The sequence below is a fragment of the Oncorhynchus keta genome, chromosome 15 (genome assembly GCF_023373465.1).
Source record: "Oncorhynchus keta strain PuntledgeMale-10-30-2019 chromosome 15, Oket_V2, whole genome shotgun sequence".
Classification (NCBI taxonomy): Eukaryota; Metazoa; Chordata; class Actinopteri; order Salmoniformes; family Salmonidae; genus Oncorhynchus; species Oncorhynchus keta.
The window spans coordinates 34,220,934-34,235,112 of NC_068435.1; the positions used below are offsets into that span (position 1 = coordinate 34,220,934).

General features: G+C 39.8%; 1 protein-coding gene across 1 annotated transcript in view; it reads right to left on the bottom strand.

Moving 5' to 3' along the window:
• LOC118394823 (corticotropin-releasing factor receptor 2) overlaps window positions 1-14,179 on the bottom strand; it is an 80,295-nt gene that overhangs the window by 9,940 nt on the left and 56,176 nt on the right. The window contains exons 3-7 of the mRNA XM_035788398.2: window positions 8,960-9,045; window positions 5,530-5,636; window positions 4,986-5,103; window positions 4,725-4,878; window positions 626-686 (exon numbers count right to left, since the gene is read on the bottom strand). Of these exons, the coding sequence (XP_035644291.1) occupies window positions 626-686; window positions 4,725-4,878; window positions 4,986-5,103; window positions 5,530-5,636; window positions 8,960-9,045 (526 nt within the window). The remainder of the gene's footprint in view (window positions 1-625; window positions 687-4,724; window positions 4,879-4,985; window positions 5,104-5,529; window positions 5,637-8,959; window positions 9,046-14,179) is intronic.

A 14,179-nucleotide genomic window follows, 5' to 3' on the forward strand; every position in this document is an offset into this window, starting at 1 on the left:
ATAAATGATCCTCTTGTAAATGTTACAGTGATGCCCCTTTGACACCTACAATACAGTAAATTGCTGATTCACCTTGAATCCGTACTGGTAGTGGCTCCACAATACTAAAAGGATTCAAGTCCTACACTGTACTACAAAGGGTATGAGACATATTTCAAGGATTATATGTGATTAAAACATGTACAAATGGCATACATGTACAGGTGTAGGATCTGAATCTGATCACCCTGTTGCAGCAGAGCTTTTCTGCAATGCAGGACATTTTAAACGTGTAGTTTTAAAAAGTGTAGTTTTCATTTCCACTTTGAAATGTCAGACTTGATTTTCCCTTATGAAAATTGTATCAATCTCTACTGAAATGTCCATTAATTATGGGCATAATAATAATAATCAACATTTCTTGTTGCTAAAGGATAATTTTTCTGCTGTAGCAAACTGGCTCAAATTAAGATTCTACAACGGTATATGTTTCTTTGCACTCTATGAAAGGTCATTAACCTTCACCTTTGATGGACTGTCAGCTTTTAAAATGGTTAGTCGGATACAACAAAATACCTACAACACAAACAATTCATGAATGCTTGAGATTTCATTGTTGTTGTTGAAATTGAAATTGTGCACTTACTGTTCATTTTCATTATAAAGCTTCCCAATGGCCCAAGCAACAATAATAGGACATGGAATGCCTGAAAGAAATAGAAAAATGAATCGACATATTTGCCAATATTGTGAAAGTCAGTGCTAACCCTGCTCCAGAGCAATGTATCTTAGCCCAGGGATAAAGAGGCTGTTAGCCCTGAGCTGTGCAGTGTAAACTAGGCTAATTAGAATCTGACTGCTGCATTTAGAAGCTATTACAGAGATGAAATAAAGGGATCCAATGAGGCCAGTTGGATCCTTCCAGTTCTACTTTGATCTTGCTTAAGGACTTCTTATCTTGCTGGTCCCCAGTGTTGGACAGATAAAGTGAAATCTGTTCTACTTCCTACATTTATTAATAAGTGATCAGTAAAGGATCTGAAGAAGCTGGGCACTGATGACATTGATAACTTTTATAACTGGCTGGAGTGGATCTACTTAAATCAACGTGTTTAAAAATGTTATTATGTGTTCATTATCTCCTTGAAGACCAACAGGTAAACTCCATGACCCAATTAGTATTTAACTTAAACTAACCACCCTGACGACTCAAAACAAAGTTTTTAAAATATTTGTTAGTACAAAGAACAAAATCCACAAAAGCAATTCCTCTCTGTGAAGGAGAAAATATTTCATTTGCTTTTTGTTTACTTGATTTACTGATTATTAAGAGGATGGCAGTAATCCGTTTCAAATTCACTTCAAAATGAACCTCTCGAGAAACCCCATTACAATTCGATCTTTTCACCAACTGACCTAGACAACGCATAGTTGTTATAATCAACAAACAGAGAAGATAGTCTATGATAAGGTTACCCACATGCCAGACATACTTATTGGAAATGATGATGCTCGAGAGTAAGAACCACATCTAGTCACTGTAATGTCTGAAATGAGAGATCATACTTCAATGTTGTAAATAGGATTCCACTTCAAAGGTGAGACCTGCGCTTGAAAACCACTTGATCATCAGTGGAAACTGTGATGGACCGAAGGGTGTACTCAAGGACATCCCTAAAACCAAAACATCAGGCCACAATATTAATTTGTAACAGATAGACACTGAGTGCACCTGCTCTTTCCATGACAGACTGACCAGGTGAATCCAGGTGAAAGATATGATCCCTTATTGATGTCACTTGTTGAATATACTTCAATCAGTGTAGATGAAGGGGAGGAGACAGGTTAAAGAAGGAGCCTTGAGACAATTGAGACATGGAGACATTGTGTATGTGTGCCATTCAGAGTGTGAATCGGCAACACAAAAGATTTAAGTGCTTTATGGTTGTAGGTGCCAGGCACATCAGTTTATTTCAAGAACTACAACTATGCTGAGTTTTTCCTGTGTGCATCAAGAATGGTCCACCACCCAAACAACATCCAGCCAACTTGACACAACTCTGGAAACTATTGGAATCAACATGGTCCAACATCCCTGTTGAACACTTTCGACAACTTGCAGAGTCCATGCCCCAACAAATTAAGGTTATTCTGAGGGTAAACTCAATATTTGGAAGATGTTCTACATTGTGTAGATAGCACCAACTGACTGTGCAAGGTTATTTACTTATACACAATAAAGACATCTTCTTGAAGGTACAAAACCAATTCCTTCGGTCATCCCACGCCTGACACCAATACATTCCACTGCAATACATCCCACTGCTGACACCAATACATCCCACTGCTGACACCAATACATCCCACGGCTGACACCAATACATCCCACTGCTGACACCAATACATCCCACTGCTGACACCAATACATCCCACTGCTGACACCAATACATCCCACTGCTGACACCAATACATCCCACTGCTGACACCAATACATCCCACTGCTGAAATCTATGTACCTCCCACTTGTGAAACCAATGGACTGTAACAAGTGTGGGTGAACAACCTTTGGTTAATTCCATTTTGAGGCCGAGATGAGATTTCTAATAACTATACTGGGTGTGTTACTATACGGTACTATATCCTATACCCTAATAACTATACTGGGTGTGTTACTATACTGTACTATATCCTACACCCTAGCGTACAATATGTTCAAAGGACTCACATAAATGTGACCTATATACAGATCCATCCAGATCTATGTTTTATGCCATTGCATACATAGTCCTACATTAAATGTTATATAAAGAAAACGTCAAAATGGCTCAGCAGTGAGCTGAGCTGAAGCGTGCTCCAGTGCAGTTTCAGGAGCCTCTCCATTGTGGGAGTTTCTAACATGCAATGTGCTTTCACTAACATCACTCTAGGTGAGTGTGGATAATTATGTGGTGATGACTGGGGCCATCTGCTGCCTGTCCCATTAAGCTCTCTCTCAATTGCAGGCCTGAACTGATGTCCAACCAACTCGGACTTCCCCGTACTCCAATAGCATTTTCTCTTTTCTTGAAATTAGACACTTCTGTTAATCTCACAAAATGCTTTGTGGGGAATGAAGGGTTGTTTTGCTAATATTTAGCTACATTGTCTAAGTTTGTCTACTCAAGCATGTACTGTAGCATTCACGCTTTGTGATGTGGAGTGAATTAATAAAAACACTACACAAACTAGTGTAGATCCCTCCATAGATCAACAACTTTCAGTTAATATCTCAGGGGTTAAGGGGCAGGTTTACAAAAAAATGCAGCGATATGCCATCCCATCTGGTTTGCGCTTTGTGGTACCATGCTTCTGTAAGGATTGACGCTGGTAGAGACGTGAAGCAGGTCCAGGGTGTGAACATTTAATGGCAACCAACATGGAACAGGACAGGACAGTGTGTGGACATGAACACATAACGCCATTAATGCAGACACAGGGAACAAACGGAGGAGCAGACAGTTATAGACGAGGCAATCAACAAAGGGAAGGAGTCCAGGTGAGTCCAATGAGCGCTGCCGCACATAATGATGGTGACAGGTGTGTGTAATGAAGGGCAGCCTGGCGCACTCAAGTGCCAGAGAGAAGGAGTGGGAGAAGGCGTGACAGCTTCACCATAGGGATAGTGCCAGGTTTCATCCAGATGTGACCTTGGCATTCAGGCCAAATAGTTATATCTTGGTTTCATCAGTCCAAAGAATCTTGTTTCTCATGGTCTGAGAGTCCTCCAAGCGGGCTGTCATGTGCCATTTACTGAGGAGTGGGTTCCGTCTGGCAACTGTACCATAAAGGTCAGATTGTTGTCCTTCTGGAAGGTTCTCCCATCTACACAGATGAACTCTGGAGCTCTGTTAGAGTGACCATCAGGTTCTTGGTCACCTCCCTGACCAAGGCCGTTCTCTACCGATTGCTCAGTTTGGCCGGGCGACCAGTTATAGGAAGAGTATTGGCGGTTTCAAACATCTTCCATTTAAGAATGATGGGGACCTTCAATTCTCCAGAAATGCGCTTCGACACAATCCTGTCTCAGAGCTCTACGGACAATTCCTTTGACCACATGGCTTGGTTTTTGCTCTGACATGCACTTTCAACCGTGGGACCTTATATATAGACAGGTGTGCCTTTCCAAATCATGTCCAATCAATTGAATTTACGACAGGTGGACTTCAATCAAGTTGTAGAAACATCTCAAGGATGATGAATGGAAACCGGATGCACCTGAGCTCAATTTCGAGTCTCATAGCAAAGGGTCTGAATACTTATGTAAATACGGTATTTCTGTTTTGTATTTTTTTTTAATTTGCAAATATTTATAAAAACCTGTTTTCGCTTTGTTATTATGGGGTATTGTGTGTAGATTGATGAGGATTTTTTTTATTTAATCAATTTTAGAACAAGACTAACATAACAAAATGGTTTTTTTTTTACCAGACTGTCATAATGGCTCATTGAGGTGCCAATATGATTGACAGATTGACAAAATAGGGAAAATAACGATTACCGTTTCATGTTTCATATTTAGAAAGTGTGAATGCTGCTGTGTGTATGGCTGCTATCAAGAGTTTTATGATTGATATTAAATCAAATCAATATTTATTGGTCACATACACATATTCAGTAGATGTTATTGCGAGTGTAGTGAAATTCTTGTGTTCCTAGCTTGTGTTCCTATGAGTCACATGTCAGAGTTTGACATGTACAGTACTTACACCAGCCAATGAACAAGAAGACCCATTTTTTTAGCTTGTCTGTAGAATAAGTCATCACAATGGCTGTGTGAAGGTAGCATCCTTCAACAAACATCCAGAAAAAATTGGTCACCACAAAATAGTTATATATCGTTGTTATAAGGCGACACCAAGGCTGTAGAAAGACATAAAAACAAAACGAGTTAGGTATTAGCGCAATGAAAAGCTTAACATTCATGTGAATTGTAAAAAGAAAAGAAAAAAAGATGTAACGAATGTTACCTCATTGCTCTCATGTATATTGTGGTCAATCAACTGAAGTAGGAACCACATAACATTCCTCAAAATGAAGGTTGTTATCAAGTTCCAGTGGATTATGTTTCGAAGGCATCTTATGCTCCTAGAAACATACAGAACATTAGAAATTTGAAAAAACAACAATGCTTTACATACCTAAAGTTACAATATTCCAAAATCAAAAACATATTCCTCCGGTAGGCGACAACATGTTATTGTTGAGTACAATTTACTTGATTGATGATATATATTAGACCTTTTTTAGCTTAACAAGCATCAAAACACAGTTTACATACAAAGACACACAACAACAACAAAAAAATCAATAATCTGGATTAAATATATGATTAGTGAAGGTTTTGAGATGTACTCAACATACTTGTGTTTTCAACTGAGAGGGACCTCTTCATTTGACATTGAATGTGTTAATGGAGGGCAATCCTGCAGTTCAAATAAATGTTGCTTGTTGTTTTGTAAGAGGTCACATGTACCGCAAATTCACTGAGAAGGGTACCCTTTCTGTACTTGCCTTAAGCATAAGAAGAGAACGAAGGCCACGACAAGAGCTCCCACAGAAATACAGTGGCCTAGGTAGTTGATGATCAGAGCAATCTTATAGTGCATTGGGTATTTCCTCTGAGGAGAGAATATCACAAGATCTGCTTCAAAATTGCGAAAGGCAAAAAATTATTAATACAAAAATATACAGGTAACTGCACGTTGGTATAGATTCTACAAGTGTCTGAGACTCTATTGGAGGGATTGCAACACCATACTTCCATGAGAAATTCCATAATTCTGGTGGTGGAAAACGCCTGTCTCAGGCGCCAGGTTGAGATCTGGTGACCGAAACGCTGTGGCAGATGGTTTACATCGTTTTTTACTCATCAAACCATTCAGTGACCACTCGTGCCCTGTGGATGGGGGCATAGCTATGGTAGCCAAAATAATGCCCAAAGTAATTGCCTGCCCAGCATTTTTATATATGACCCAAAGCATGATGGGATGTTAATTGCGTAATTAATTTAGGAACCGGTATGGAAGCACCAGCTTTCAATGTACTTTATATTCCTCATTTACTTGTGTTTCCATTATTTTGGCAGTTACCTGTACATACACGTTGACAGAGACATGCATTTGCAATGCACGATTCACCTTCAAAAGATATGAATGAAACTAAATATGGAAATGTGGAACATTCTGATAAATTACCTACTTTAGCTGACTGGATGAGTAACAATAAACAAACATTCCAAAAAGCTAGGATTTGATTTGTTTCCAATTTTTTTGGTGAATTTCATAAATCAGAGCTTTGTATGTTGAGCTAATATTTGAAGTAGCTGCTTTTGAAACATAAAAAGAGAGTAGCTAAATCAAATTAAAATGTATTTATATAGCCAGTAGAAAGAGGAGGAAGGGAAGCGCTACTAAGGTACACAATAGTACATTTTGGTAGATAGAAGGTGCTCTTTGGTAAAATGGTTAAATTGGTCATTTCAAAGAAAGGAGGACCAAGGCACTCTTCATATAATTAATTAAAATGCCTTTATTAGTATGGCAAGCTCAATAGAAACAAAGCTTTCAAAAAAACGATGTATTTCGGCTGCATGGCCTTTGTCAAGGAGTACAAAAAAAGGAATACAATGTCCTCTTTTTAACAGCTTTTCAATTAGCCCTAATTGGAAGAGGGAGTGGTTACACAATTGATTGGACACACCTAGTAAGCAATACTACACACATTAAAAGGTGAAATGCTGTAGCTATGTTATCATAAAAATACAACTCCAAGCTAGAAGTATCAGAACACTTAGAAAGGTAGTTCTAACCTTAAATATGACTGGGAGAAGTGTCAATAATAAGTAAGCAATATATTCCATAGTACACTAGAACACAGCAAAACATGAACAACAACAGTCTAAACATAGCTGAGGGCATAGCTGAGGACATTTCTAAATTACCTCAAACTTTTGAATGGTAGTGTACAGTACCAGTCAAAAGTTTGGACACACCTTCAAGGGATGTTCTTTCTTTTTTGCTATTTTCTACATTGTAGAATAATAGTTAAGACATCAAAACTATGAAATAACACACATGGAATCATGTAGTAACCAAAAAAGTGACAACCAAATCAAAATATATTGTATATTTGAGATTCTTCAAATAGCCACCCTTTGCCTTGATAACAGCTTTACACACTCTTGGCATTCTCTCAACCAGCTTCATGAGGTTGTCACCTGGAACGCATTTCAGATAACAGGTGTGCATTCGTAAAAGTATATTGTGGAATTTCTTTCCTTCTTAATGCGTTTGAGCCAATCAGTTGTGTTGTGACAAGGTAGGGGTGGTATACAGAAGATAGCCCTTTTGGGTAAAAGCCCAAGTCCATATTATGGCAAGAACAGCTCAAATAAGCAAAGAGAAACGACAGTCCATCATTATTTTAAGGCATGGTTTAAGGTCGGCAGAGTAGCCTAGTGGTTAGAGCGTTGGACTAGTAACCAGAAGGTTGCAAGTTCAAATCCCCAAGCTGACAAGGTACAAATCTTTCGTTCTGCCCCCTGAACAGGCATTTAACCCACTGTTCCTAGGCCGTCATTGAAAATAAGAATTTGTTCTTAACTGACTTGCCTAGTTAAATAAAGGTTAAAAATAAATAAAAAAAGGTCAGTCAATGCGGAAAATGTCAAGAACTTTGAAAGTTTCTTCAAGTCGCAACATGAGGACCGCCACAGGAAAGGAAGACCCAGAGTTACTGTACCTCTGATGCAGAGAATATGTTCATTAAAGTTGACTGCACCACAGAAATTGGTGATTCAAGAAACCACTACTAAAGGACACCAATAATAAGAAGAGACTTGCTTGGGCCAAGAAACATGAGCAATGGACATTAGACCGGTGGAAATCTGTCCTTTGGTCTGATGAGGTCTTTTTGAGACGCAGAGTAGAGGAATGGATGATCTCTGCATGTGTGGTTCCCACCGTGAAGCATGAAGGAGGAGGTGTGATGGTGTCGGGGTGCTTTGCTGGTGACACTGTGTGATTTATTTAGAATTCAAGGCACACTTAATCAGCATGGCTACCACAGCAATCTGCAGTAATACGCCATCCCATCTGGTTTGCGATAGTGGGACAGTTATGTGTCCCACAGGACAATGACCCAACACACCTTCAGGCTGTGTCAGGGCTATTTCACCAAGATGGAGAGTGATGGAAAGCTGCATCACATGACTAGGCCTCCATAATCACCTGACCTCAACACAATGATATGATTGGAGTTTGACCACAGAGTGAAGGAAAAGAGGCCAAGATGTGCTCAGCATATGTGGGAACTCCTTCAAGACTGTTGGAAAAGCAATCCAGGTGAAGCTGGTTGAGAGAATGCCAAGAGAACACCAAGAGTTTGCAAACCTGTCATCAAGGCAAAGGGTGGCAACTTTGAAGAATATATTTTGATTTGTTTAGCACTTTTTTGGTATGACATGATTCCATGTGTTCTTTCATAGTTTGAATGTCTTCACTATTATTATACAATGTAGAAAATAGTAAAAAATACACTTTTGACTGGTACTGCATACATACATACACAGTTGACGTTTACAAACACTTAGGTTGGAGTCATTAAAACTCGTTTTTCAACCACTCCACAAACTTCTTGTTAAGAAACTATAGTTTTGTCAAGTCGGTTAGGACATCTACTTTGTGCATGACACGTAATTTTTACAACAATTGTTTACAGACATATTATTTCACTTATAATTCACTGTATCACAATTCCAGTGGGTCAGAAGTTTACATACACTGAGTTGACTCTGCCTTTAAACAGCATGGAAAATTCCAGAAAATTATGTCATGGCTTTAGAAGCTTCTGATAGGCCTACTTTCAAACTCCCTCTTTGCTTGACATTGTTGGAAAATCAAAAAAATCAGCCTAAACCTCAGAAAAAATAAGTCCTACCTACCTTCTCCTCCAAAATAGGTTCACAACTGGAGTAGTTGCTCTTCAGAGCCCACGTTCCATTATCGATGCATTCTCTGTATGCGCTCCCTGCGAAAAGAGGAGCGAGAGGATTGTAAACTTATGGTCACATTACTTATGGGATACAATGTAAGTAAAAGTACATTCAACGGAGTTAACAGAAAGACTGTGGGTGTGTGGTTAAAATCGATGGGGAATCCACGGGACGGCTTCCCCAATTATCACAACCTCTGTTGTTGTAATTGCATTGTTTGCTCTATAAGCCATTAGAAATGCTTTTATAGGGCATCGTAATAGCCAATATAAGACCGATAAGCCATAGCCTGCATCGTTTCACAGACACAGTTCCAAAAGACAAGTGTCACACAGCACCAGAATAAATTCAACCATAGACGTTTGTCAAATTATCAAATTTAAAACTGGACATACTTTTGTGTATATATAGTGTATGTGGACACCCTTCACATGAGTGGATTTGGCTATTTCAGCCACAACCCATTGCTGACAGGTGTATAAAATCCAGCACACTGCCATGCAATCTCCATAGACAAAAATTGCCAATAGAATGGCCTTACTGAAGAGCTCAGTGACATTCAACATGGCACACCGTCATAGGATGCCACCTTTTCAACAAGTCAGTTCATAATATTTCTGCTCTGCTCGAGCTGCCCCGGTCTACTGTAAGTGCTGTTATTGTGAAGTGGAAACTTCTATGAGCAACAACCGCTCAGCTGCGAAGTGGTAGGCCATACAAGAATCCTGAAGCACGTAGCATGCAAAAAGGAGGAATAATCGTCTGAGGCTGTTTTTCATGGTTCGGGCTTGGTCCCTTAGTTCCAGTCAAGGGAAATCTTAATGCTACAGCATACAACATTCTCAACGATTCCGTGCTTCCAACTTTGTGGAAAAAGTTTGGGGAAGGCTGTTTCAGCATGACAGTGTCCCCATGCACAATGTGAGGTCCGTACAGAAATGCTTTGTCGAGATTGGTGTGGAAGAACTTGACAGAGCCCTGATCTCAACCCCATCGAACACCTGTAGGATGAATTAGAATTCTGACTGCGAGCCAGGCTTAATCGCCCAACATCAGTGCCCGACCTCACTAATGCTCTTGTGGCTAAATGGAAGTCCCCGTAGCAATGTTCCAACATCTAGTGGAAAGCCTAAGTGGAGGCTGTTATAGCAGCAAAGGGGGGACCAAATCCATATTAATGCCCATGATTTTGGAATTAGATGTTAGACAAGCAGGTGTCCACATACCTTTGGTCATGTAGTGTATGTCCTGTTTAAGTACACAAATAAAAATTTAACAAACACTTAATGACCAACACAGCATGGTCCAATGTAAGTTAAAGTTAGTTGGCAAAGTACATATCACCATCGGTATCCTCAAGATGTAATAACTTCCTAAAATACTTTTCCGGAGCAGCAAGATTAAAACTGCCAAATGCGAAATTTGTAGGCTAAGTACAGGTATAAGCCCCCGGAAGAGTGCGCAACGCTCATTAAATTATTTTTTACTGATTCAGTGACATGGTCAGCCTTTACTGCTTGGACTGCACGTTTTTGTCCCGGTTTCCTGTTAAGTAGCAGTTAGCTGCTAGACATCAAGGGAATGGAGCAGGCTAACACTACCTATTGCTAGCCCACTGGTGTTTTTATCCACAGCTGGGCACAAATGCTTCAGGTGTGAGATAACAAGTTCAAACAGGTGTCATTAATTCAGGTAACGAGTGGAGGACAGAGGAGCCTCTTAAAGAAGAAGTTACAGGTCTGTGAGAGCCAGAATTATTGCTTGTTTGTAGGTGACCAAATACTTATTTTCCACCATAATTTGCAAATAAAATCATGAAAAATCCTACCATGTGTTAATCTCTGGATTTTTTTTCTCATTTTGTCTGTCATAGTTGAAGTGTACCTATGATGGAAATTACAGGCATCTCTCATCTTTTTAAGTGGGAGAACATGCACAATAGGTGGCTGACTAAATACTTTTTTGCCCCACTGTATGTTCTTTTAACTCCACCTTCTAGTGAGCTTATACAAACGTTCATCTCCGTCCATTCTGATAGATTGAAGACTGTCAGAAAATGCGGTTGTCATGTTAATAATTTGGTTGTTATTCCATTGGTTACATCTAGGCAGAGTGGCCTACACTCACTGAATATAGCACTTTTAAATGATAGGTTTTACGAGGGATTGCTCTTTCTCGTGAATGTAAAACCTTTCTCGAAATGATTGCATGTTTCTCACTGAAACATGGCTGCCTTCCGACTATAGTACCGCTCTTATTGAAGCCTCCCCCTGGACTACAGCATTTCATACTCTATCAGAAAATGGGAAAAGGGTGGGGGGACAGCCTGTATTTTTCCTAATGCTCTCAACTATAAGGACATTATTTAATTTGGCAACTTTGGGTCTTTTAAGCATCATGGTATACTGTTTAAATGTCAGCCACCAGTGCTGGCCATAGCCATGTATAGGCCCCCAAAGCACTGCCCCACTTTCTATACTGATTTATCTGAACTATATGATAAAAACATTATGTTGGGCGATTTTAATATTTCTGTTGACAAAGAGACGGACTCCAAGGCAATTTAATTTCTGAATATTTTGAGCTCTATGGATTTTATCCAACATGTTACTGGGCCCAAAAGCACTTTCTATTGAAATATCCACTATTGTTGATGTTGCTTTATTTGATCACCAGTGTGTAATTCTTACTACCTTGTTGCCCATAGCACAGGGTAATACTGAACGGATTATTAAGAAACACTATCTTACCTCTGATGTTGCTACAGATTTTATTGTGTAGGAACAATACCCCATCACTTATTCTGCATTCCTCTTGTAATGATTTAGTTGATAACTTTAATAGCAAATGGAGGGCAAACATTGATGCTATAGCTCCAGTAAAGTTTTTTTTTTTAAAGGCCAAATACAAACAGGGATGAGTGAGGAAACGAATAAATTAAACGGAAATTGCAGAAAGGCAGAGAGGAAGTGGAGAAAGTCAAAGTTGCAGGTCCATTTTGATATTCTGAGAGAGCATCTTGGCATATATAACAAGGCAATTTGAAATGCCATATATGCTTATTTTCTCACTTGATCACTAATAATCAGAAGAATTAGAGAGTGCTCTTCTCGACCATTTATGGTCCCACAAGCCTATGTGAACTTTCCTCCACATTTCCTCCACATCTATAATGTGATGAGTTTTGCGGCATATTTCAGAGATAAGGTAACAAACATGATACTGGTTATCAGTCAAGCAAGACCAGATGAGAAGATTGATATGTGCCTTACTCTTCTTGGTTGACACAGATGTGCACAGGAAAGTGATATCAAGAAAGCCTTTGGTCAACTGCAAAACATACAGAATGCTGCAGCATGGGTACTGACCAAGACCAGACGGAGAGCGCACATTGCACTGGTTTTAAGGTCTCTGCTCTGGCTGCCTGTGAGTTTTAGAATTTAGTTTAAGATTATTCTATTGGTTTTTCAATCAATCCACATTGTTGTGCACCCCAATACATGTCAGACATGCTTTTAATTTATGCCAGAGAACCTGAGGGGGGCCAACACAGTGGACATTTTGAAAATAAATCTTAAAAACACTTTTTTCCTTAGGGTGCTTTTGTGTCATTTTTTTATAAAAACATTTCTTTTAGCTTTTTATCCTCTTGTTTGTTGCATAGTAAATATTACATTTTTTGTTTTCATTGTTTTTCTTTTTTTTTTCTTGTGAAGCACACTGTTGCATTCCATGTCTGAAATGTGCTGAGTAAATAAAGCTTGATTTGATTTGATGTTAACCTGTGGTAACCCCAAGATGTTCATTAAAACAACGCACACTAACTATTGATTCAGGACCACGGAGAGTTACCGGAGAGCGTAGCCTCCCACCTCTGCTATTTGTCAGCACCACCAGCTGGACAGTGCCTCTCTGCGAAGGTAGGTTTGAATGCTTTTCTGAGTGGAAAATGACCTTTCCGCTGATGCACTTGTAACATGGATGGTGAGCACCTGTTTCAGGCGCATGCATACCTCAGGTAAAGTGGTGGTCAGGTAATATTTCACTAATAATTGCAGCTGCTCACCGGGTGGTTTGTGGAAGGAGGTATCAGCATAGATTACCTGTAGCTCATTTTTCAACCTCCGGTGGTCAAGGAAAGGGTACGTTTGGATCAGCTGTGTGAAATCTCTATCAGGAAACCCCTCTTGCTGTGAGTACTCGGGAATTTACCCATGATCAAGAACACAAAAGAAGTCGAGGCTCGTCATATCAGCAAACCTCTACGTCATGTGTAGTATGATTCCATCAAGTATTTCCAAGTACAGTCATCAGTATCTGTTCAGGAGGCCTGGGTCATTGTCCGCGTTGTCCCTGCTCAGTCATCCCAGTCACAGTCATCCCATTTGTCATTCTGTATATCCCTTGAAACTTAACATCACTGCTTTTGATGAATTCAGTGTACTATCAACCCGTACACATGAATGCCTTACATCAAGAGATTTGATCTTGATGGTCTGGGGTCTGAAACAGTGGTTCTGTGAGTCCAATTTTTTTTAAATACATGTTTCAGAGCACTGCTCTGGGCAATTTAATCTTTATCCCAGAAGGGCTCAGTTACTGTATGATCCGATCAAAAACAATGTTCAATGATCTCTGGCCTTCGTGCACAGCATGCACTGCTCTAATCCTGGTTCCCAAATGGTATTGTCAACCTCAGTAATCATGGATGTCTTTTTGCATGACCGGGTAAAAATGTTATGAAAACTGTCAATAGATATAAAAAACAAACATTTAGTCTTGAATACTGCACATCTGTCGCCATGAAATGCGTTGAAAGGATAGTCATGGCTCACATTAACAGCATCATCCCAGACACCCTGGACCCACTCCAATTAGCATACCACCTCAACAGATCACGCAATCTCTATTGCACTCCACACTGCCCTCTCTCACCTGGATAAGAGAAACACCTATGTGAGTATTTTGTTCATTGACTACAGTTCAGCTTTCAACACCATATTGCCCTCATCACTAAACTCAGGACCCTGGGACTGAACACCTCCCTCTGCAACTAGAACCAAGACTTCCTGATGGGCCGCCCCTAGGTGGTGAAAGTAGACAACAAATCCGCCACGCTGACCCTCAACACAGGGGCCCCTCAGGGGTGTGTGTTTTAGTCCCCTCCTG